The 23407-nt window shown below is 43.7% G+C and overlaps 1 protein-coding gene across 4 annotated transcripts in view; it reads left to right on the forward strand.

Annotated features, from left to right (window-relative positions):
- Positions 1-23071, forward strand: part of nr6a1a (nuclear receptor subfamily 6, group A, member 1a) — a 141290-nt gene extending 118219 nt beyond the window's left edge. For 2 of the 4 annotated variants that reach the window (XM_014171649.2, XM_014171648.2), the window contains exons 2-9: positions 13983-14213; positions 14641-14696; positions 17061-17230; positions 17702-17935; positions 18193-18447; positions 19797-19918; positions 20078-20230; positions 20364-23070. In XM_014171649.2, coding sequence (XP_014027124.1) covers positions 13983-14213; positions 14641-14696; positions 17061-17230; positions 17702-17935; positions 18193-18447; positions 19797-19918; positions 20078-20230; positions 20364-20503 — 1361 coding nt within the window. In that variant the 3' untranslated portion in view covers positions 20504-23070. Of the gene's footprint in view, positions 1-10806; positions 11119-13982; positions 14214-14640; positions 14697-17060; positions 17231-17701; positions 17936-18192; positions 18448-19796; positions 19919-20077; positions 20231-20363 lie in introns of those variants that run through there. The other 2 variants (XM_014171650.2, XM_014171647.2) reach the window with 2 other exon arrangements.
- The last annotated feature ends 336 nt before the right edge of the window (positions 23072-23407 follow it).

Below are 23407 nucleotides of genomic sequence, written 5' to 3' on the forward strand. Positions count from 1 at the left end.
AGAGCGTTGGGCCAGTAACCGAATGGTCACAGGTTTGAAACCCCAAGCTGACTAGGTAAAAAAGCTGTTGATGTGCCCTTGAGCAAGACACATAATCCCAATTGTTTTGAATAAGAGTGTCTGCTAAATGACTAAAATGTAAATATGTATGTTGCTGGACTTACTTCTGACAGGCCTTGTTTTTTTATTCAACTGAGTCTCTCTGTACTACATTGTTATCTGTATGGCAGTGTGAAACAGTCATTACATGATTGTTCCATATAGAAGACCAAAAATTGGAGTCGTGTCACTGAAAAATCTATTGCTCACTTCAACAACGCTTGTGTTGAGTAAAAGCTCCTCACTGTTTTCAGGGTGCCGGTGTGTTCACGTTATTAACTAATGATTAAATTATAATCTGCTGGCGGGAACCGAGTGACCCTATTGTGTGTGTGTGTACAGTATGACAACCTCTGAGGAGCTTCCTAAGGAGAAAGAATTTAAACCTCATACCATTTAAATGGTAATCCCACTGGGATTTAGAGGTCTTCAATTCACCATTCAGTAGATCTGGGAGAGGCTTTATCCTCCCATACATTCCTCCTGCTCTGGCTAATTAGCTCTAGTACATGAACCTTACTCTGGACTCTGAAAGCCCACTCTACTTCTTATAGTAGGCTTAGAGCAAAACTGGACACATAGCACCTCTTTCATATGTAGGATCTTAATTTGATGCAATGCAGGACATTTAAAACATGTAGTGTATTTGAAGTTTAAAAAGGCATCTGAAGTTTGTCATTTAAAAATATATATATATTTTTTATTTCACCTTTATTTAACCAGATAGGCCAGTTGAGAACAAATTCTCATATACAACTGCGACCTGGCCAAGATAGAGCAAAGCAGTGTGACAAAAACAACAACACAGAGTTACACATGAGATAAACAAACATACAGTCAATAACACAATAGAAAAGTCTATATACAGTGTGCACAAATGTAGTAAGATTAGGGAGGTAAGGCCATAGTGGCGAAATAATTACAATTTAGCAATTAAACACTGGAGTGATAGATGTGCAGAAGATGAATGTGCAGGTAGAGATACTGGGGTGCAAAGGAGCAAAAAGAAATAACAATATGGGAATGAGGTAATTGAGTGGGCTATTTACAGATGGGCTATGTACAGGTGCAATGATCGGTAAGCTGCTCTGACAGCTGATGCTTAAATTAATTACAAAGTATTTACCACTTTGACATTTTAGACTTGATTTACCCTTACGGAAAATGTATCAAACCCCTACAAAAATACCAGTTCATTATTATAATAATAAAAATTTCCTGTTGGTGTAGGATTATTTTCCTGCTGTAGCAAACTGGCTCAAATTAAGATCCTACATCTGTATAGCAGGATTCTGATTACATTGCAGTCAGTGTTGTAGTACTCGAGACCTGTCACAGTCTCTGACAACATATTGAGTATCTTGGTCTTGTCTCGGTGTCAGATATATTTGTACTCGGTCTTGACCTGGTCTCAGAAAGTGAGGACTCGTAATTTCTTCCCGAGACCAGTGGAGTAAAAAACTAATAATTATAAGCTTCCATTCAGTCAGGAAGTATTCAGACCCCTTCCCTTTTTTGTTACGTTACATCCTTATTATAAAATAGATTTTAATCAATCTAGACACAATACCCCATAATGACATAGCGAAAACAGGTTTTTAGCTATTTTTGCAATACCTTATTTACATAAGTATTCAGACCCTTTGCTATGAGACTCGACATTGAGCTTAGGTGCATCCTGTATCCATTGACCATCCTTGAGATGTTTCTACAACTTGATTGGAATCCACCTGTGGTAAATTCAATTGATTGGACATGATTTGGAAAGGCACACACCTGTCTACATAAGGTCTCACAGTTGACAGTGCATGTCAGAAATTTAATTGTAGACCAGTTATCCAAAAAATCTTTGAAACAAGATAGAATTGATATTAATGTTCCACTGGGTAGAGGTGAGGCCAAATGTAAGATGAAAGCCATTTTGATAGATGTGTGGCAGAAGAGATGGGACGCTAAGCCTAAGGGCCAGCATTTATATGCCCTCCAAAGAAAGGTTGGTGGACCAAGATTCAAAGGTCAGATTAGGAAGAAATAGGTGGTGCTTGCTTGATTGCGCCTAGGACATTATACATTGAACTTGTTATTACATCTGGTTGGCAAGCATGGGAATGGTTTGTGTCTGGAGTGTGAAACGGTGGCGCATGCGTTGTTGTGTTGTTATATTGTTGTAATTATGTTGAAGAGAGGGAAAGATTGAAGTGTAGGGTCATTGAGGTTGGACGGGGTTGGGGGAGTTTGGAAGCGATTTTGGGAGTGGAGCAGGGTCTATTAGAAGTTAGTAGGGCTCTTTTTTTTCAGAAGAACTGATTTAGGTAGGAGGATATAGAAATGTTGTAAACCGTGATTGACCACACATGTTGGTTTGTGGACCGCCATAATATCATAGAAGAAGAGGAAGTGCATGTCAGAGCAAAAACCAAGCCATGAGATCGAAGGAATTGTCCGTAGAGCTCCAAGACAGGATTGTGTTGAGGCACAGATCTAGGGAAGGGTGCCAACAAAATTCTGCAGCATTGAAGGTCCCCAAGAACACAGTGGCCTCCATCTTTCTTAAAAGGAAGAAGTTTGGAACCACCAAGACTCTTCCTAGAGCTAGCCGCCAAACTGAGCAATCGGGAGGAGAAGGGCCTTAGTCAGGGAGGTGACCAAGAACTCGATAGTCACTCTGTCAGAGCTCCAGAGTTCCTCTGTGGAAATGGGAGAACCTTCCAGAGGGACAACCATCTCTGCAGGACTCCACCAATCAGGCCTTTATGGTAGAGTGGCCAGACGGAAGCCACTCTTCAGTAAAAGACACATGACAGCCCACTTGGAGTTTACCAAAAGGCACCTAAAGGACTGTTAGACCATTAGAAACAAGATTCTCTGGTCTGATGAAACCAAGATTGAACTCTGTATGTCTGGAGGAAACCTGGCACCATCCTTACAGTGAAGCATGGTGGTGGCAGCATCATTCTGTGGGGATGTTTTTCAGCGTCAGGGACTGGGAGACTAGTCAGGATCGAGGTAGAGATGAACGGAGCAAAGTCCAGAGATGCTTGATGAAAACCTACTCCAGAGTGCTCAGGACCTCAGACGGGGGCAAAGGTTCACCTTCCAACAGGACAACAACCCTAAGCACACAGCCAAGACAACTCAGGAGTGGCTTCGGGACAAGCCTCTGAATGTCCATGAGTGGCCCAGCCAGAGCCCGGACTTGAACCCTATAGAACATCTCTAGAGAGACCTGAAAATAGTTGTGCAGCAATGCTCCCCATCCAACCTGACAGAGTTTGAGAGGATCTGCAGAGAAGAATGGGAGAAACTCCTCAAAAACAGGTGTGCCAAGCTTGTAGGGTCATACCCAAGAAGACTCGAGGCTGTAATCACTGCCAAAGGTGCTTCAACAAAGTACTGAGTAAAGGGTCTGAATACATATGTGAATGTGATATTTCCGTTTTTTTTAATCAATTATGTAATATAATAGAGAAATCATGCAGAAAGTGGCCTACACAGTCGCAAGGCAAGTGAATATATGCACATGCGTGCCTCACACATGGCCTAATTTCAGCAGAATATCATAGGCAAACATGATTTTTTGCACTGTTGCCGTTTAGGAACTTTTTGGCAGAATTACAGTATACACACTTCTCCAGGCACCACTACACCAGTGTAAATGAGCCGATGGAAGACATCAGTCACACACAGCATGATGTTAAAGCATAAACAGTCCATAAACTCTGACATAATAAGCCAATAGGTCCTAATCATAAGAATACAAAAACTCAACCATTAACCATTTCCCAATCAAAGTTTACAACTATTACTTCCCATTGCAAAAAGCATTTCACGTCTAGCACACAAAGTTTGACCTAAAGTTTAAAGTGGAACTCACAGCATTTTAACTACTTTGCAGATATGAAACAAACAGACAATCATAATATCAGTAAAATATATACATTTCCCAGTTTATGCTACAAAACCAACTTAGTAAGACGTTTTAAAAATAGGTTCTGTTTGACTCAGCATTCCATAACTTACACTAAGGCATTGTAGGCAGAATAGATGGATCCAGTTCAATGCATGATTAATATAATTCACCAATACATTTCTTGGTAATCCAAAAAATATTGCTATCAGGTTGTAAGTCACAGCTGGCCTGGTACATTGTTTGCTGCCTCCATTCGGGATGCACTGTTTCAGTTTCAATGATTCAATATTATGGACAAAAACAGATGAATGTGACTAGCACTGGGAATGTCAATACAATCAAACTAGCAAGGGGAATGATCACAAGTCATTCATAACGTGGCTAATAGGCTAGCGAATCTATTTATGTAGCAAGCTAAAAACACAGAGCCTAACATTAGGTTGATAGCTAGCTAGCTGCTAGGAGGATGTCATGTCATGCCATTGGAGGAGTGGGGGAGTGACTGACTTTTTCCCCTCATATCGTTTTTCGGTGGCTATACACACCTAGAGATGCAGGCGTCATTTGGTTAGCTAGCAAGAACTTCAACGACTGTTATCCAGTTAGCATATCTCATGCGTTCGCAAATTCACTACTCTACTCCGATTTCTGAGCACTCTTGTCTGAGTGTACCAGAGCGCAGAACCAGTGATGAATTTCCAAACGTGCAACACCCACTGAATATGACCGGTGTCAGTAAACGTAGGGGAAATTAAGTTATAGTTAGTCCAGAATGCTCTAGATAATATGCTACAGCGAGTAAAATGGTCAGAGTGAGGTGTTCTCTCATTTATGTGTGGAAGTAGCTGGCTAGCAAGCTAGCCAACTTTAGCCAGTTAGCTTTGGTGCTTGGTTGGGGCAAGCATGCATTGGCAGGCAAGCTGCAGAAGGACGAGGAGACTACAATTCGCCATCGTTTATCAGTGCAATTTTGACGTCCAACTAGCTGAAAAACTTTGAGAGGGTTTATTTAATGTTCCTTCGTTAGATTTTAGCTCATCTTGCTCTGGCTAGCATTAGTTGTCCCACCCATTAAGTCAAAATGTGACTGGTTGATTCCACTGTCACTCCAAAATGTTACCCTAATACAGTTGAATGGCAGATCCCTTCATCTAGCTTCTGTTGGCTGACCATCGAAATATTTAATATTTGAGATTCTTCAAAGTAGCCACCCTTTGCCTTGATGACAGCATTGCACACTCTTGGCATTCTTTCAACCAGATTCTTGAGGTAGTCACACTGTCTGTAATTTATTTGCAATTCAAGGCACACTTAACCAGCATGGCTACCACAGCATTCTGCAGCAATATGCCAACCCATCTGGTTTGCGTTAGTGGGACTATCATTTGTTTTTCAACAGGACAATCACCCAACACACCTCCAGGCTGTGTAAGGGCTATTTGACCAAGAAGGAGAGTGATGGAGTGCTGCATTAGATGACCTGGCCTCCACAATCACCCGACCTCAACCCAATTGAGATGGTTTGGGATGAGTTGGACCGCAGAGTGAAGGAAAAGCAGCCAACAAGTGCTCAGCATAAGTGGAAACTCCTTCATGACTTTTGGAAAAGCATTCCAGGTGAAGCTGTTTGAGAGAATGCCAAGAGTGTGCAGAGCTGTCATCAAGGCAAAGGGTGGCTACTCTGAAAAATCTAAAATATATTTTGATTTGTTTAACACTTTTCATAGTGTTGGTGTCTTCATTATTATTATGCAATGTAGAAAATAGTTTTAAAAAAAAAGAAAAACCCATGAATGAGTAGGTGTGTCCAAACGTTTGACTGGTACTGTATATGATGAGTTAGTCCAGGGACAGGTTCTTGACCACCTTTCACAAAGGCTTCCCATAACTGGACGAGCCTGTATGAGGGGAAAGTTCACGGCTATGTGATGTGCAGGTTGACCAAAGGCCGTCAGTGAGAGACTTAGCTCAGAGCAGCTAGGGTTAATCTATGAGGTAGCATTAATCAGGCCCACAAAAACTGAGGTCTCACCAGGCTCCTTCAGGACTGGGTTATGGGACCAACAACCAACCACCCCAGCACTCATTACAGTGTTGGTAGATACCAGTGAAAGCATTAGAGAGTCTTCTGTTAGTACTGTATGCTCACTGACTATGGACTCTATGCTAGTCATGGTGTAATAGCTGAGAATGGCGCTGAAGACCTGAGTTGTGGTTGTTTCTCTCTGTATCTTTATGAAATGTCATAATGCAGTCTCCCATATTGATCTCTAAACCTTCACATTTTTAGGTTTACTGTTAATATTTTTCCAGTAGTGGTCATCTGTTTTTCAGGATGGAACCAGTTCATGTTCCTTTATTTTGGGAATTCTGTTTGAAGCACACTCCCTATTTAGTAATGGATGATGAGAAAGGGGATAACAAACTTTTATTTATTTTTATTTATTTCACCATTATTTAACCAGGTAGGACAGTTGAGAACAAGTTCTCATTTACAACTGCGACCTGGCCAAGATAAAGCAAAGCAGTGCGACAAAAACAACAACACAGAGTTACACATAAACAAACGTACAGTCAATAACACAATAGAAAAAATAAAAATCTATATACAGTGTGTGCAAATGTAGTAAGATTTGGGAGGTAAGGCAATAATAAGACCATAGTTGCGAAATAATTCAAATTTAGCATTAACACTGGAGTGATAGATGTGCAGATGATGATGTGCAAGTAGAGATACTGGGGTGCAAAGGAGCAAAAATAAATAACAATATGGGGATGAGGTAGTTGAGTGGGCTATTTACAGATGGGCTGTGTACAGGTGCAGTGATCAGGAAGCTGCTCTGACAGCTGATGCTTAAAGTTAGTGAGAGAGATATGTCTCCAGCTTCAGTGATTTTTGCAATTTGTTCCAGTCATTGGCAGCAGAGAACTGAAAGGAAAGGCGGCCAAAGGAGGAGTTGGCTTTGGGGATGACCAGTGAAATATACCTGCTAGAGCGCGTGCTACGGGTGGGTGTTGCTATGGTGACCAGTGAGTTGAGATAAGGCGGGGCTTTACCTAGCAAAGACATATAGATGACCTGGAGCCAGTGGGTTTGGCGACGAATATGAAGTGAGGGCCAGCCAACGAGAGCATGCAGGTCGCAGTGCTGGGTAATATATGGGGCTTTGGTGACAAAATGGATGGCACTGTGATAGACTACATCTAATTTGCTGAGTAGAGTGTTGGAGACTATTTTGTAAATTACATCGCCGAAGTCAAGGATCGGTAGGATAGTGAGTTTTACGAGGGTATGTGTCACGTCCTGACCAGCAGAGGGAGTAATTGCATTAGTTTTGGTCAGGACGTGGCAGAGTGTTTGTGTTTTGTATGTATTTCTACGTTCTGTCTAGTTTAGTTTTTCTATGTTTAGGATTGGGTGTTGGACTCCCAATTGGAGGCAGGTGTTTCTAGTTGCCTATGATTGAGAGTCCTATATATAGGTGTGTGTTTGGTTTGGTATTTTGTGGGTAGTTGTCTTTAGCACTGCTGTTAAGTGTATAGCATGTTAAACTGTCGGTCTGTCGTTCTTCGTTTTGTTGTTTTGGTGTTCACTTTACATTCAATAAATATTCAAGATGAGCATCCACATTCCTGCTGCGTTTTGGTCCTCTCTACCCGAAGACAGCCGTTACAGAACTACCCACCACAAAAGGACCAAGCAGCGGAGTAAGGAGCAATGGCAATTCGATATGGACTGGCGGGAGAAATGGACCTGGGAGGAGATTCTGGACGGGGCAGGACCTTGGCATCAGGCTGGGGAATACCGTCGCCCAAGGGAAGAGATAGTGGAGGCCAAGGCAGAGAGGTGTCGATATGAGGCCATATACGCGCTGAGGGAGAAGCACGAGAGGCACCCCCAATAATTTTTTTGGGGGGGGCACACGGGTAGATTGGCTAGGCCAAGGAAGAGCCATAAGCCAGCTACCCGTGCTTACAGGGAGGAACGTATGGAGTGGAGGGCGCCGAGTTATGAGGAAGTGCGCATGATCTCGCCCATACGTACGCACAGTCCAGTGCGAGTTTTTCGAGCCCCTCGCAGATGCCATGCTAGAGTGGGCATCCAGCCTGGTAGGAGGATGCCTGCGCAGCGTGTCTGGTCGCCGGGTAGGAGGATGCCTGCGCAGCGTGTCTGGTCGCCTGGTAGGAGGATGCCTGCGCAGCGTGTCTGGTCGCCGGTACGCCCCGCTCGTACAGGGCTGCTAGTTCCACCCAGCCAGGACGGGTTGTGCAGGAGGTGCGAGCAAGACCACCTATGCGCCTCCATGGCCCAGTCTGTCCAGTTCCCGCCTCTCGTGCTGACCCGGAAGTGCGTACCTCCAGTCTGGCACGACCAGTACCAGCACCACGCATCAAGCTTCCAATAAGTCAGCCTAGTCCTACTCAGCCTGTTCCCGCTCCTCGCACTAGCCCTGAGGTGCGTGTCCCCAGGCTGGTACCTCCACTACCAGCCCCACGCATCAGACTTCCAGTGCGTCAGACCAGGCCAGAGTGTCCGGCAACAGTGCCTCGTCCAGAGTGTCCGGCAACAGTGCCTCGTCCAGAGTGTCCGGCAACAGTGCCTCGTCCATAGTGTCCGGCAACAGTGCCTCGTCCAGAGTATCCGGCAACAGTGCCTCGTCCAGAGTGTCCGGAACCAGGGGAGATGGCCCACTGTCCGGAACCAGGGGAGACGGCCCACTGTCCGGAACCAGGGTAGACGGCCCACTGTCCGGAACCGGGTGAGTCTGCCTGCGACCCGCAACCCCGGAACCGGGTGAGTCTGCCTGCGACCCGGAACCGGGTGAGTCTGCCTGCGACCCGGAACCGGGTGAGTCTGCCCGCGACCCGGAACCGGGTGAGTCTGCCCGCCACCCGGAACCGGTTGAGTCTGCCCGCGACCCGGGAACCGGTTGAGTCTGCCCGCGACCCGGAACCGGTTGAGTCTGCCTGTGACCCGCAACTCCGGAACGGGGTGAGTCTGCCCGCGACCCGGAACCGGGTGAGTCTGCCCGCGACCCGGAACCGGGTGAGTCTGCCCGCGACCCGGAACCGGGTGAGTCTGCCCGCGACCCGGAACCGGGTGAGTCTGCCCGCGACCCGGAACCGGGTGAGTCTGCCCGCGACCCGGAACCGGTTGAGTCTGCCCGCGACCCGGAACCGAGGGAGTCTGTCAGCAATCCGTGAACTAAATGAGTCTGCCTACAGCGTGAAACGGAATGAGTCTGCCTACGACCTGGAACTGAAGGAGTCTGCCTACGGTCCGGAGCCAAGCAAGTCTGTCTACAGTCTAGAGGGCAGTAGGCCTGAACCAGAGCCACCTCCAGGATAGGTGGGTTGGGGAGGGGGAGTGTAGCACAGGTGCCGTCGTTGACGGCAGCCACCCTCCCTTCCCTCCCTTTAGTTTAGGGGGATATTTTTGTTGTTTGGGGGTTTTTGTGTTTTCTTTTGAGGTGCATTCGGGGTCTGCACCTTTGGGGGGGGGTACTGTCACGTCCTGACCAGCAGAGGGAGTAATTGTATTAGTTTTGGTCAGGACGTGGCAGAGTGTTTGTGTTTTGTATGTATTTCTACGTTCTGTCTAGTTTAGTTTTTCTATGTTTAGGATTGGGTGTTGGACTCTCAATTGGAGGCAGGATGTTTCTAGTTGCCTCTGATTGAGAGTCCTATATATAGGTGTGTGTTTGGTTTGGTATTTTGTGGGTAGTTGTCTTTAGCACTGCTGTTAAGTGTATAGCCTGTTAAACTGTCGGTCTGTCGTTCTTCGTTTTGGTGTTCACTTTACATTCAATAAATATTCAAGATGAGCATCCACATTCCTGCTGCGTTTTGGTCCTCTCTACCCGAAGACAGCCGTTACAGTATGTTTGGCAGCATGAGTGAATGAGGCTTTATTGTGAAATAGGAAGCCGATTCTAGATTTAATTTTGGATTGGAGATGTTTAATGTGAGTCTGGAAGGAGAATTTACATTCTAACCAGACACCTAGGTATTTGTAGTTGTCCACATATTCTAAGTCAGAACCGTCCAGAGGAGTGATGCTAGTCGGGTGGGCGGGTGCGGGCAGCGATCGATTGAAAAGCATGCATTTAGTTTTACAAGCATTTAAGAGCAGTTGGAGGCCACGGAAGGAGTGTTGTATGGCATTGAAGCTTGTCTGGAGGTTTGTGAACACAGTGTCCAAAGAAGGTCCAGAAGTATACAGAATGGTTTCGTCTGCGTAGAGGTGGATCAGAGAATTCCCAGCAGCAAGAGCAACATCATTGACATATACAGAGAAAAGAGTCAGCCCGGGAACTGAACCATGTGGCACCCCCATAGAGACTGCCAGGTTTGACACATTTAACTCTATCTGAGAAGTAGTTGGTGAACCAGGTGAGGCAGTCATTTGAGAAACCAAGGCTGTTGAGTCTGCCGATAAACCCCCATGTCATTGATAACTGACCAACAGAAATTGGGATGGGCTGTCTTGGTAACTGATATCATAGTTAGGAAGCTAAGCCAGTGAGGGTGGAGTTGTTGTGTGTTATCTTGTGAGCTCAGCCAGCCATGCTACAGATCAGCACATGGACACATTCCAACTGGAGGCAGCCTTTGCTCCGCTGGGCTATTCACTGTAACCATGGTATCAACCCATCTGTTCAGAGCTTTTATGAGGGGGGATGGTGCGGGGGTTGAGGGGTGTGTTGTGTGTTGGTGGATAGTGGATAGGGTAGCACAAGCCCATTCATAGACGCTACCTTCAGCGCCTATTGACGATAGTATCTTCTGGCCGGGGGAGTTTTGTTAAGAGCCCCAATGCTTGCTCTAAACGTTAACACGCATCGCTTGTGATACGCTTTTGGAAACATAAGGAACATATCTTTCAAATCAGTGACAAATAATTTTCTAAAAACAAAATGTTAAATTACTACACACCTTTATAGGGTTAGGGTTCTCACACGGCCATATTTCCATGTTTCAGTGCTTGTTTACGGAAAACAGAGTTAACTACCTGTGCTTATTAGATATGTTTGTAAACGGAAGACTGACACCACAAACGTGTTGTCATTGAAAAATACTGTCGACTGCAACTGTTAAAACAGTGTACAGTAAGTGTATATTTTGCATTTGTGAAATTATTTTGATGTAATATGAAAGTTAAGAGGTTTTATTTTGCTAGAACCTTACCGCAACCGAGAATCTATTCACGTTTAGATGGAGTATTTTGTTGTTTTGGCTGCCAGAGCCAATTCGCCTTTAAACAGAATGTGTAAGATCCTTGGATTATACGGAGTAACATTAGGCTCCTTTAGTCCGTTATTGGGCTAGGGTAGCACTAACACTGTGGACAGCAGAGAGTAGGGAATTTAGGTTCATTTATTCTCTGCCAACATGGTGAGTTCTATCATCTAGCCTAGAGGTAGATGGGGATTTTTCCAGTTAAGATTTTTAAACATCTTTTTTGGTGTCCTCGAAGTGTGCTGGTCTGGAGATTGTGCAGTTTCTATGGTGATTAGCAAAGTAACTAAGAATGTCAGGAGTTCCCAGAGAATTGTAAGTCATACATTTCAAGCTAGAATCCTTAGTTACATACATTTTTGGACAGCTGTTGGTGGATAGGGTAACACAAATTAATAATATGTATCCATTGATTCTTGAAGAATATAACTTCTAAATGCCTCATGAGCTTAGTTCAACTGTCGTTCCCCATAAGAACCCAAAATATAAGATGTAAACAAAGTAAACACTGTATATAGTCTCAAAACTATCATTTTGATATCATCAGCTCGGTCTATGAATTTGAGAGTGGTTATATTTCTCCATCACCATCCCTTAGCTTTTTAGTGAAACAGGAGTGGGGATGCCTCTGTTTTGATACAAAGCTGAGGGATGGGCCTGGGGAAATGTAACCACTCAAATTCACAGACAGGGCTATGGATGCAAGGACTGGCCATACATGATATCAAAGCTATAGTTTTAATCATGATTTGAGCCTATAACGTGTTTGTTTACATTTACATTGTTTACAAACATTGGAGTAAAACAAGCTAATATTCTGGGTTCTGATGGGGTACGGCAGTTAAACTTAGCTCATTAGGCATTTATAAGTTATTCTATTCAAGAATCAATTGATATATATCATAAATGTATAGGTCCAAAAATAGATGTAGCAACTAAGGATTCTAGATTTAAGTATATATCTCTATGATCCAAACTCCAACACACACACCCACTGGAACATATGCACACACAGACACATACAAGCAAGAATGCATGCATGTATGCACATACACACCTATTGTCACTATATAGAGATGAATGTGAAGCTAAAGCTATTTAGCATCAGTGGTATTGGTATTTGGCGCTAAGGGCTACTGTAGTAAGCTACACTATATATACAGAAGTATGTAGACACCCGTTCAAATGAGTGGATTCGGCTATTTCAGCCACACCCATTGCTGACTGACGATTCTGTGCTTCCAACTTTGTGACAACAGTTTGGTGAAGGCCCTTTCTTGTTTCAGCATGACAACGCCTCCGTGCACAAAGTGAGGTCCATACAGAAATGTTTTTTTGGAGATCGGTGTGGAAGAACTTGGTTGGCCAGCACAGAGCCCTGACCTCATCCCCATCCAACACCTTTGGGATGAATTGGAACGCCGACTGCAAGCCAGGCCTAATCTCCCAACATCAGTGCCTGACCTCACTAATGCTCTTGTGGCTGAATGGAAACAAGTCCCTGCAGCAATGTTCCAACCTCTAGTGGAAAGCCTTCCCAGAAGAGTGGAGACTTATATCAGCAAAGGGGGGACCAACTCCATATTAGTGCCCATGGTTTTGGAATGAGATGTTTGACGAGAAAGTGTCCACGTATATTTGGTCACGTAGTGTAGGTATATTGTCTTTATTCTGTTTTCACATCTGGGTATCTCATGGCCACCACATGTTGTTAAGTTGCTAACACTGTGTAATTTAACCTATTATTTTTGAATGTGCTTCATTTGGGACATGCTGTTCCACTACTTCCTCGAAGGCAGCCCCTCCCTCTAGCCTCTACCCAAGCCCCCAAATATCCCCAACATGTGTTCCAAATTACTGCCCTCACTTGGCCGTCTATACAACATTTCCTATTTTGAAACGCTCAGCAAAAACAAGCTGCTCCATGTACCCTTCGAGGAAACAAGTTGAAGGCTGAAATATGAAGGCTCTGTTAATGGTATGCACTGTGTTTGTCTTCTAAGACAGCTGTGATATGAAACTACCAGTTGGAGAATCAATAAACAGTTGGTCTGATATATTTAAACACAAATAAATTCCATTCTCACAAATTCCAGCATGTTCACTGATTTGTAGACCTTATGTGGGCTTGTGTTTCAATGTCATTTATATTTATTGAAATCGGAATGAATCTAGTCAGGTTTCACTGAGTGGTGTTAGACTATAGACACTCTGAAGAGTTTACGTGATGCTGTCACTGTGTCAATGTCAGAGAAAGGAGAGCCTGTAAACGAATCACCAGGTAGGCCAGCAAGTGTTACTTTAACCTGGTCCTTTCTCTTCTCAGACATACTAAATAAAACATAAGATGTCTGCACTCTCTGTGCTCATTCTTCCTCACATTCAGCTGGTTAGACACTGGTTGGCGACCCTAAGTTACAGTATGATGGTTAGAGCTGTATTACACATTTTACATTTACATTTTAGTCATTTAGCAGACGCCCGACCTCACTAATGCTCTTGTGGCTGAATGGAAGCAAGTCCCTGCAGCAATATTCCAACATCAAGTGGAAAGCCTTCCCAGAAGAGTGGAGGCTGTTATAGCAGCAAAGGGGGGACCAACTCCATGTTATTGCCCATGATTTTGGAATGAGATGTTCGACGAGCAGGTGTCCACATACTTTGTCATGTAGTGTATGTGTCAGATATCTGTTCTGTCTTCTGCTCTAACCAGTCATTCTGTCTCTTTTGTCAGATGATGCAGCTGACCCACGTGTTTGCCTTATCTGTGGAGACCGCGCCACAGGCCTGCACTATGGCATCATCTCCTGTGAGGGCTGCAAGGGCTTCTTCAAGCGCAGCATCTGCAACAAGCGTGTGTACCGATGCAGCCGAGACAAAAACTGCGAAATGTCGCGCAAGCAACGCAACCGCTGCCAATACTGCCGTCTGCTCAAGTGTCTACAGATGGGAATGAACCGCAAAGGTAAGGGGAGACCAAAGAGGCAGAGTGACAAGCAGATGAGAGCCACACATTAGAATTTACTGTACTCGAACCATAGATTGTTCTAGAACCACAGATTAAATTAGAATAGCTCCAAGAACTTTCAGCTCTCAATCAGACCCCCCAGCTCTGTAGTTATGTAGCTAGTGCCCTCTGCTGGATTGACTGGGTAAGTGAATGTTCTCGTTTCACTGTACTATTTCTTGATTTTCTCCTGCGGCACAATCATAGCAGCCACCACCAGGTGGAGCCATAGTACAAACGTTGCCATCACAACCCCCTAGGAATTAGACTTTGTGTTATGAAACCCAAACATACTATTTTAATTGTACTTTGTGTTGTGTATGCCCTGCACCTCTTCCCCATATATCTTGTTGGGGTGCTTATGGCTGTTCCTTGTGTTTTCCAGCAATCAGGGAAGATGGGATGCCAGGAGGGAGAAACAAAAGTATTGGGCCTGTCCAGGTAAATGTTCACTGTGCACTCTACTACAGCTAACTATTAGTTTTCAACAGTGCCTTTGATATTTCAGAATTTGAATCCGTTCCATTTCAGTTGAATTAGCTTAGAACCCATTGTTGACAGTGATTTTTTAATGTTCATATTCACTTAGAATTTCATTAGCTGGCTTTGAACAAGGTAATTGGGCAAATCAGCATCCCTTATTGCTTGCAGCACCAGTCATTATTTACAATGTTCCATCTATGCCATTAATATTAGATGGAGAATTAGCCATGCTTTTCAATAGTAATTTAGGCATAGCCAAGATAGATAGAGTAATTGCCTTTAAGACTAAATTATATTGCTTTGAAATGCATGCATGTAAATTAGCAAGTGTGTGAAAGAATGCGTATTGGTGTGGATTGATCGTCAAATCTCATATCAGGGAAAATGTCTTGAAGGAGATATAAAGGAATGTCTGAGGAGCGGGGTTTTAAAAGAAAATAGTACTTTTCCATTCACATTTCACCCTTGCCTTACAGTTCGTTACATTTCTGGTAACGCAAATTCTTGTTCCACAGCTCAAATTCACCGTAAATGTCACAGTAGCCACTATCCAGTAAGCACAAACTATTCAACAATGACATATAGTTTTCTTCTTAAACATGTTACACTATTGAATAATGCAACCAAACCGTATTACAGTCTTGAATAAGACAACAATGTGCAGACAATTAAAGGGTTTATTTTCTCGTTGGTAGGCTACACTCAATACATTTTAGCTTCAAGACATAAGCACAGAGTTGCTATAACATCATGTCTTCATCAAGTCACATTAGCCTATCAGAAATGAACAATTAACCCTCTCATACGAGTATAAAAGTACAGTAGGCCTACCTTACAACATTACAACAAACCAGGTTACATTTTTATCCTGTTTTTACAGCTTAAGCTATGTATTTATAGCCTAAAATAAGCCTATTTATTTGTGTTCTGAGAAAATGTGAATGTGATCAAATTTGTTTCTTTTCAGACTTCGGGTGGCTAGGCTACTTAGGCCTTTTTAATTCAAAATTATTGACTGGAATTAATCAACCCACACAATAGTGATGACATATCTTTTTAATACGCTACAACTAGGGTCCGGAGTTGGTTAGGTTAGCCTACTACCAGATCAGGAAAAACTCTGGGCCCCAGGAAAACATGTTCCCCCTACTACTCTGGGACCTGTGGTTCCACCATTGAAATCACCACACGTTACAAATGAAAAACACAAAAACAGATCCTATTTGTATGATCTACATTTGACATGTTTTTGGTGGTGGGGATGGGCTTCCATAGTTTTATGTGGCTCAGTGCAGACGGAAGCTACTGCGACAATTTCAGAATGTAGCAGGCTGTTACTGCAATTTCAGGTAAAAACTCAATGAAACAAGTCTGAAACATTAGGAAAATGTCTATACATTTCAGCTGTTTCGAAAACATTGCTCTGCTATTACCATTTATGCTGTAGGAGTGTTGGCTCAACGAGACAATTCTGTTTACACTGCCCTGCTTTAAGGAGGGCAACTGTTGGGCGAGTGTTGTGAGCTACCTCCAGAGGTAGCGGTTGAGACGTAGCAAGTACACAAGTTTACATTTAAGTAATAGGAGTAGCCGATGGTATTTTTCAAGAATGTGTAGTAAGTGTGAAGAGGCTCTTAGTCTTGATATGCTAATGCTCTGCAAATGGCTTTGTAGATTATGTTCTCTGTATAGTGCTTATGAAGTGGTAAGGACAGCCATGGTCTGTCTGTCTGTCTGTCTGTGTGTGTGTGTGTGTGTGTGTGTGTGTGTGTGTGTGTGTGTGTGTGTGTGTGTGTTTTTGGTTTTACTATGCTTGTGAGGATGAGAAGTGCTCACAAGGATAGTAATTCAAGGAACATTCGGAGGAACATTCAAAGTGGGGACATTTTGCCACTCCCCACAAGGAAAAATGCTATTTTAGGCTTAGGGGTTAGGGTTAGGGTTAAGGTTAGGGTTAGGTTAGGGGTTAGGGAAAATAGGATATTGAATGGGAATCAAATCAATCAATTGTTTGGCCCCGACAAGAATAGTCAAACAAACAAACATGTGTGTGTGTGTGTGTGTGTGTGTGTGTGTGTGTGTGTGTGTGTGTGTGTGTGTGTGTGTGTGTGTGTGTGTGTGTGTGTGTGTTTCCTTGTGCCTCTGTGGAAAAAGTTTTCCTAGGATAATTATACCCTGGATAACAGTGTTATGTTAATCAATTCAGATGCCTCTTACTCTCTCTCAATCCAACCTTCTGTCTCTGTTCTTTTTCTGTCCTTCTCTCTATCTCTGTTCTCCCTCTCTCTCTGCTCTCTCTCACTCTCATTCTCTCTCTCTCAGATCACAGATGAAGAGATTGAGCGGATCATGTCGGGACAGGAGTTCAAGGAGGAAGCCAGTCTGCCGGAGCACACCTGGAGCAACAACGGTGACAGTAGTGACCACAGTTCTCCTAGCAACGGCGCCTCCGAGGGCAACCAGCCATCACCTGCTTCCACTCTATCATCCAAGTGAGTTAGCGACTCGGCTACATGAGGGAGCATCGTAAACATTGTCAGCAGTTAGTCCATTTATGAGATAATTAACTGCCCCTGACATTGTAACACCTCATTGCCTAGTTTTAGACAAGTTTTTGCCAAGTTTTCTACCGAAAGAATGCCTGAATGCAATCTATTGAGACTTAGCAGCGGTATCTGTAGATTGAATTCAGCCCATTATCTGCTGTTCTTGGAGACATGCATAGTGTCTATCTGCAAGCAGCAAGGCCAAACATAGTGGTATTTACATCTCTCTGTGTAACCATCAATGTATCTAAATCAACCATGTACTCTGATTATGTTAGATGTGCATAGAAACAGTTACTCATAAAATCTCAACAACAAAGGCACACTTATGAGATACCAAAACATAATTGATGGCGTTTAGTGTAAGTACAGTATTTATTTGAATGAGTATCTGACCATTGTGTTTTCTCTGTCCAGTCGTTCTTTAGAGATGGGTGGTGGCTACACGGCTGCTGCCAGGGACCAGTACATCAACACCCCCATGAACACCCCCTACCAGCTGCTACCTCACCTCTTTAGCTACGCTGCCCAGTCAGGCCTGCTGGCCCCCCAGCCCCGCAGCCTCTACCCCCAGTCCCACCCCCTGGTGATGCAGCTTGTGGCTGCAGAGGACCTGGCTCCACTGGCCACCCCCATGCTGATAGAGGACGGGTGAGTAGGCCTGCTTAACCTGACATTTCTGCTGTGCAATGGAAGTGTGGCATGTATTTCACATAACAATTTCAGCAGACATCTATTCGGAAATGTGTTTTAGAAATGTGTGTTCCATTTTACAATAGGAATTTTCTGACCATTTGACCAGGTCAGCCAAAGCTCCTGGCCCAGTACAATAATATGAACAGCATGCTGTTATGAATCCTGTTGATATTCACATCCGCGTCTCTCTGTCTCCCTGTTATGTATGTCAGGTACAAGGTGACTCAGGTGGAGTTGTTTGCGCTGCTGTGTCGTCTGGCCGACGAGCTGCTGTTTCGTCAGATCTCGTGGATCAAGAAGCTGCCGTTCTTCTGTGAGCTGTCTATCGAGGACTACACCTGTTTACTCAGCTCCACCTGGCAGGAGCTGATCCTGCTGTCCTGCCTCACCATCTACAGTGCACAGATCTTCGGAGACCTGGCTGACGTCACTGCCAAGTACACTCCCTCTGATGAGGAGCTGCAGGGGCAAGTACTGCCAGGCAGTGGGATCACTGTCAGTGTTAAACAATGATACTGGGGGTGACCATACCCGCCGGCCATGCGTTCATAGGTTTATTTTGCTATCAATGTATGGAAAGAGACCATTTATCTGAGAGCCCCTACTCTTATTTGGTGTTGGTGTTCATGCATCAGAGGTTACAATGCAATATTGTTCGCTCACTTAGGCTTATGTTATTGTAGTATTTTTGGAGGTGTGGTGGTTGAACAGGGCTCTAAAGAGAGGGGATCATGTCAAAAGTTGAGTTGTGTTTCCTTCTGCAACAACAACCTCCTATAGTGACCATCATTCCACACTGTCAGTTCACTATCTTTAAAGGCTATGATGTCTCTACCATTACACATGGGTATATTGGCATTGGACGTGTGCCAAATGAACTGGCCCGTGAAGCAGACAACTCCTCAGGACTGTGGCTAGCACAGTCTGGGCCATTATGAAATACAGTATTAGATTGGCCATAATACTGTGGGGGCTTAGTTGTGTGTAAATCAGACCAGAGTTATCTGACCTTATGGCACACTTGCTCCTAATTTTCTATTGAATTTACGGCTGGGTTGTGTTGCAGTAGCCCATTTTTCTGCAGTTTTCCCATTCAAGGAGAAGGTGTCTGACTAACTATAGAAGTGCTAAACGCTGTGTAGGCACATGTACTAAAGATATTAGTTAAAGAGACCCAGATCTAAGGGGAGCTGTAGTGTAGAGACAGGCATGGACATCGATGAGATCAGTTATTCAGTTTGACATGTTTTAGTATCTGCTCCTTAAAGCCAGGGCCACAATTTTTCACTGAGGATGGGGGGACATGCCCCCCCCCCCATTCTGAAATTGCATTTTTGTCCCCCCCTGTTTTATCATTGGAATGTGATACAAAACGAGGCAACAGTTGGCTTTAGGACCATGCGGACGTCTCTGAGTGGTCAGGTAGACTGTTTGGAGTGTTTATCTGACTGGAGAAAAAAAAAAACATTTCCCCCCCCCCACCCGCTTCTAAAACCAAAATTTTGCCCCTGCTTAAAGCTACAGGAAATGTTTAGTTAGTGAGATGAATGTCCCTAATCACTTGTAGGGGATCAGACATAATCCACTTCTCCCCCTTTAATTTCCCCTCATCTTCTTATTATGAATCAACTCTCACATTATCATGATTCTACTCTATTTTAACTTTTTCTTCCTTGAAGTCTTCCACTTCTGTAGCGTGTGCGAGTGTGTATGAGAGCTGGAAGTCTTGTTGATTTTGTGTTTTTTGTGTATGTTTTGTTTTTGTGTGTGTCACATTTCACAATCTCACCATGTTTTTGTATGCGTCCCCCCCAAGGTTCAGTGAGGATAGCATGGAGTTGATGGAGAGGCTGATCTATCTGTTCCGCAAGTTCCACCAGTTGAAGGTCAGCAACGAGGAGTACGCCTGCATGAAAGCCATCAACTTCTTGAACCAAGGTAACACACACACATGCACAGCCAGCCAGACACAGCACTGTTCCAACAGGATTTCAAAAACTGCTCTGCTGCTCAAATGCTTTATTAAATAAAAAGGATGAAAACGTCACACATACAGTACATATAGCTAAGGTCCTCAATGTGTTCCTGTCTGTGCAGATATCCGTGGTCTGACTAATGTCTCCCAGTTGGAGCAACTGAACAAGCGCTACTGGTACGTGTGTCAGGACTACACTGAGTACAAGTACCCTCAACAGCCCAAACGCTTCCCTGAGATCATGATGTGTCTGCCAGAGATCCGTTTCATGGCAGGTAAGTTGGGGCATGGGGATTGGCATGGAGGGCGTTGTATTTTATGACATGCTAATATAAAGGTCCACAGCAAGGTAGGCGATAGGATAATTGTTCTGTACTCACATCCTGTAAAAAACGTGTTTTTTTCCAGGGAAACTGGTGAACGTTCCTCTGGAACAGCTCCCCCTCTTGTTTAAAGCAGTTTTGCACTCCTGCAAATCCAGCTTCATCAGCAACAGGACAGGAAGTTCTCCCTGCCTGACTACTACTGGTACCTCCCCCGGGAACTGAGCCCCGCACCCCGGCCCCAGGACCGCCCCTTGACAAGGATCTTGCCTGGGGGGTGGGGCAAGGGACTGGTCCCCCTTCCTGTGAATGTGACAAGCAATTTTTGTTCTCTATATATTTATTACACGACAGAGCTGAATGTATGCTGATTTACGCTGTGCACATGCTTCTGTTCAAACTAAATGCACATAGATGCATTGGTCTTTGGAGTTTACAAATATGTATCCGATTGCTCAACGTGTCGGTGTTGCCATTGTTAGAACTAGATTTTTACGATTTATTTTATTCGGAATGGGGACGGGTATAAATGAGATGACAAGTGTTTTGAGACTACCTCAGGAAGATGATGTTGCTATTTTCAGGTACCTTTTTCTCGCTGTTTTGAAATTAAGAGGTTGCCCAGTCTAAATCAAATCCCTGTAAATGCTGTAAACTCCTGAATCATAGATGATAAGTCGGCCTTTACCATGACATTGACCAAAGGCATTGCTGCATATTCATTTGAACCAAAGATAGAAAAGCATTCAACCCCACAATCAACAAATGAATGTCCTGAATTTCCCACTAGTACTGGTGTATTTTCTCACTTCTTGTAGTATTTTTGTACACTCTTTCATACAATCCACAAACAAACATCCTGTAGGGATGGCCTGGTCAATGTAACATTCCTTGTCTTTCAGTGAGGTGAAATTGGGTGGGATTGTGGGATCTTCATAGAAACAAGCATATGGGTATTTTCTACAATAATAGACTGCAGAGCAAATTTAGTTGCAGGGGTAGGGGAAATTTGTTATTAGCTTGAATGAGAATTGTTTTTGACCAAAGTGATATGCAAAGTTTTTTTAAGCAGCACCCATAGATTGGTGATTAGTCGATAGCTCAGTGTAATGATATCTTATCAATGAAGGACCAGGATAAGAAATGAATCAATCTGTGTAAGAGCCAGAGGGGAGACCTTCTGCTGGACAGACAGACAGTGTAGCTCGTTCTTATCCTAACCCCTAGGCTGAGACACCACAAACAAGGGCTCCACTCTCTTCTCTCCTAGTCCCTGTTGCACCCATCTATTCCTCCAGACATACAACCCATCTTGGCTCTCAGCCCTCCACTGGTACTTCCTTGCCCAAACCTGAGCCTCTGCACATGCTCACTGGGTTGGTGGTCCGATCCGCACAGTTAGGCTACAAGGAAATGCTGGCTTGTTCATTTTTTCTACTACATTTGTAGACAGTGTTGGGTTTAGAATGCTCAGATGACTATTTTGGCTGCAACAGAGGAGAGATGGAGGAGACATTAGGGGCTTGTCTAGTAATCTGGTCTGGGTTGACAGACTAGAGGTTACTTCTGGCTTGTACACATTGTTTAAAAAAAGCTATATAAAGAAATAGGTTCTTTATTTTTGAAGTACGAGATGATCATTTCAACCAACCGTTAGCAGTTTCATAACAACCATTGTTTAAAACTTTGGAGCAATGCAGTCCTTGCAATGACTCTCTTTTATGCATGCTGTGGTGAGGCAGGAGACATTCTTTGACCATTACCATGGCAAAGTGCCCACCCTGCATTCTCCTCTCTCTCAGGTCCTTGTGGACCGGTATTTAAACAGGGTAAAGTGAGTGTTATGTATTGCATTCATGAGTTACTCAGTGATCACTATGCTGATGTACTTGTGGGATTCTTAATTGTAGAATTCTGGACATTGTAGGTCCTTTTAGAAAGTGTTTTATTTTTCTGTTTTTTTCTGTTTTATGAAAGTGGCTGTTGTTTAAGGGCATGTTTTAAGACTTTAACTGTTGCTCCCAGTTCAGTGTTTATCTTATTTGTCGGAAGATGGTCGGAGACAGGACTTAACATCAGTAAGGTCAGAGAGGTCTCTTTTCCACTCTGAGCATAACCAAGCTAACCTCAATCAACAGGTGGGCTTACGATTGCTGCCTCCATCACTGGGTCTAAACAAGTCTGTCTATATCGTCTTAGCCTTAACACTGTACTACACTGTACCATCTAATGTCCTGAACTACGCTTTGAATACTTTCACCAATGCAGTGTTCTTTGTTTCAGTAGTTTCAATTAGCCACCTTTCCATGTTTTGTTGTGATACAATTCATGTATTTAGTTTTTTGGAGTGAAAAAGACCCCTATCATTTCTTTTATTTTTAATTCTTTCTGATAGATGTTGGATGTGATTCTATCAACTTGATGTCACAGTCCCAAAGGAAATAATGTTTTTCAAAATGTTGTTACTATACAACCTTATTCTAAAATGGATTCAATAGTTTTTTTTTACTCATCAATCTACAAACAATACCCCATAATGACAAAGCAAATTTAATAAAAATAAAAAACAGATATCACATTTAAGTAATTATTCAGACCCTTTACTCAGACCTTTACTCAGTACTTTGTTGAAGCACTTTTGGCAGTGATTGCAGCCTCGAGTCTGTATTTGAGATGTCAGATCGGGTTCAAGTCCGGGCTCTGGCTGGGCCACTCAAGGACATTCAGAGACTTGTCCTGAAGCCACTCCTGCGTTGTCTTGGCTGTGTCCTTAGGTTTGTTGTCCTGTTGGAAGGTGAACCTTCGCCCCAGTCTGAGGTCCTGACCGCTCTTTAGCAGGTTTTCATCAAGGATCTCTCTGTACTTTGATCCGTTCATCTTTCCCTCGATCCTGACTAATCTCCCAGTCTCTGCCGCTGAAAAACATCCCAACAGCATGATGCTGCCACTACCATGCTTCACCGTAGGGATGGTGCCAGGTTTTCTCCAGACGTGAGGCTTGGCATTCAGGCCAAAGAGTTCAATATAGGTTTCATCAGACCAGAGAATCTTGTTTCTAATGTTCTTAGAGTCCTTTAGGTGCCTTTTGGCAAACTCCAAGTGGGCTGTCATGTGCCTTTTACTGAGGAG

The sequence above is a fragment of the Salmo salar genome, chromosome ssa24 (genome assembly GCF_905237065.1).
Source record: "Salmo salar chromosome ssa24, Ssal_v3.1, whole genome shotgun sequence".
NCBI lineage: Eukaryota > Metazoa > Chordata > Actinopteri > Salmoniformes > Salmonidae > Salmo > Salmo salar.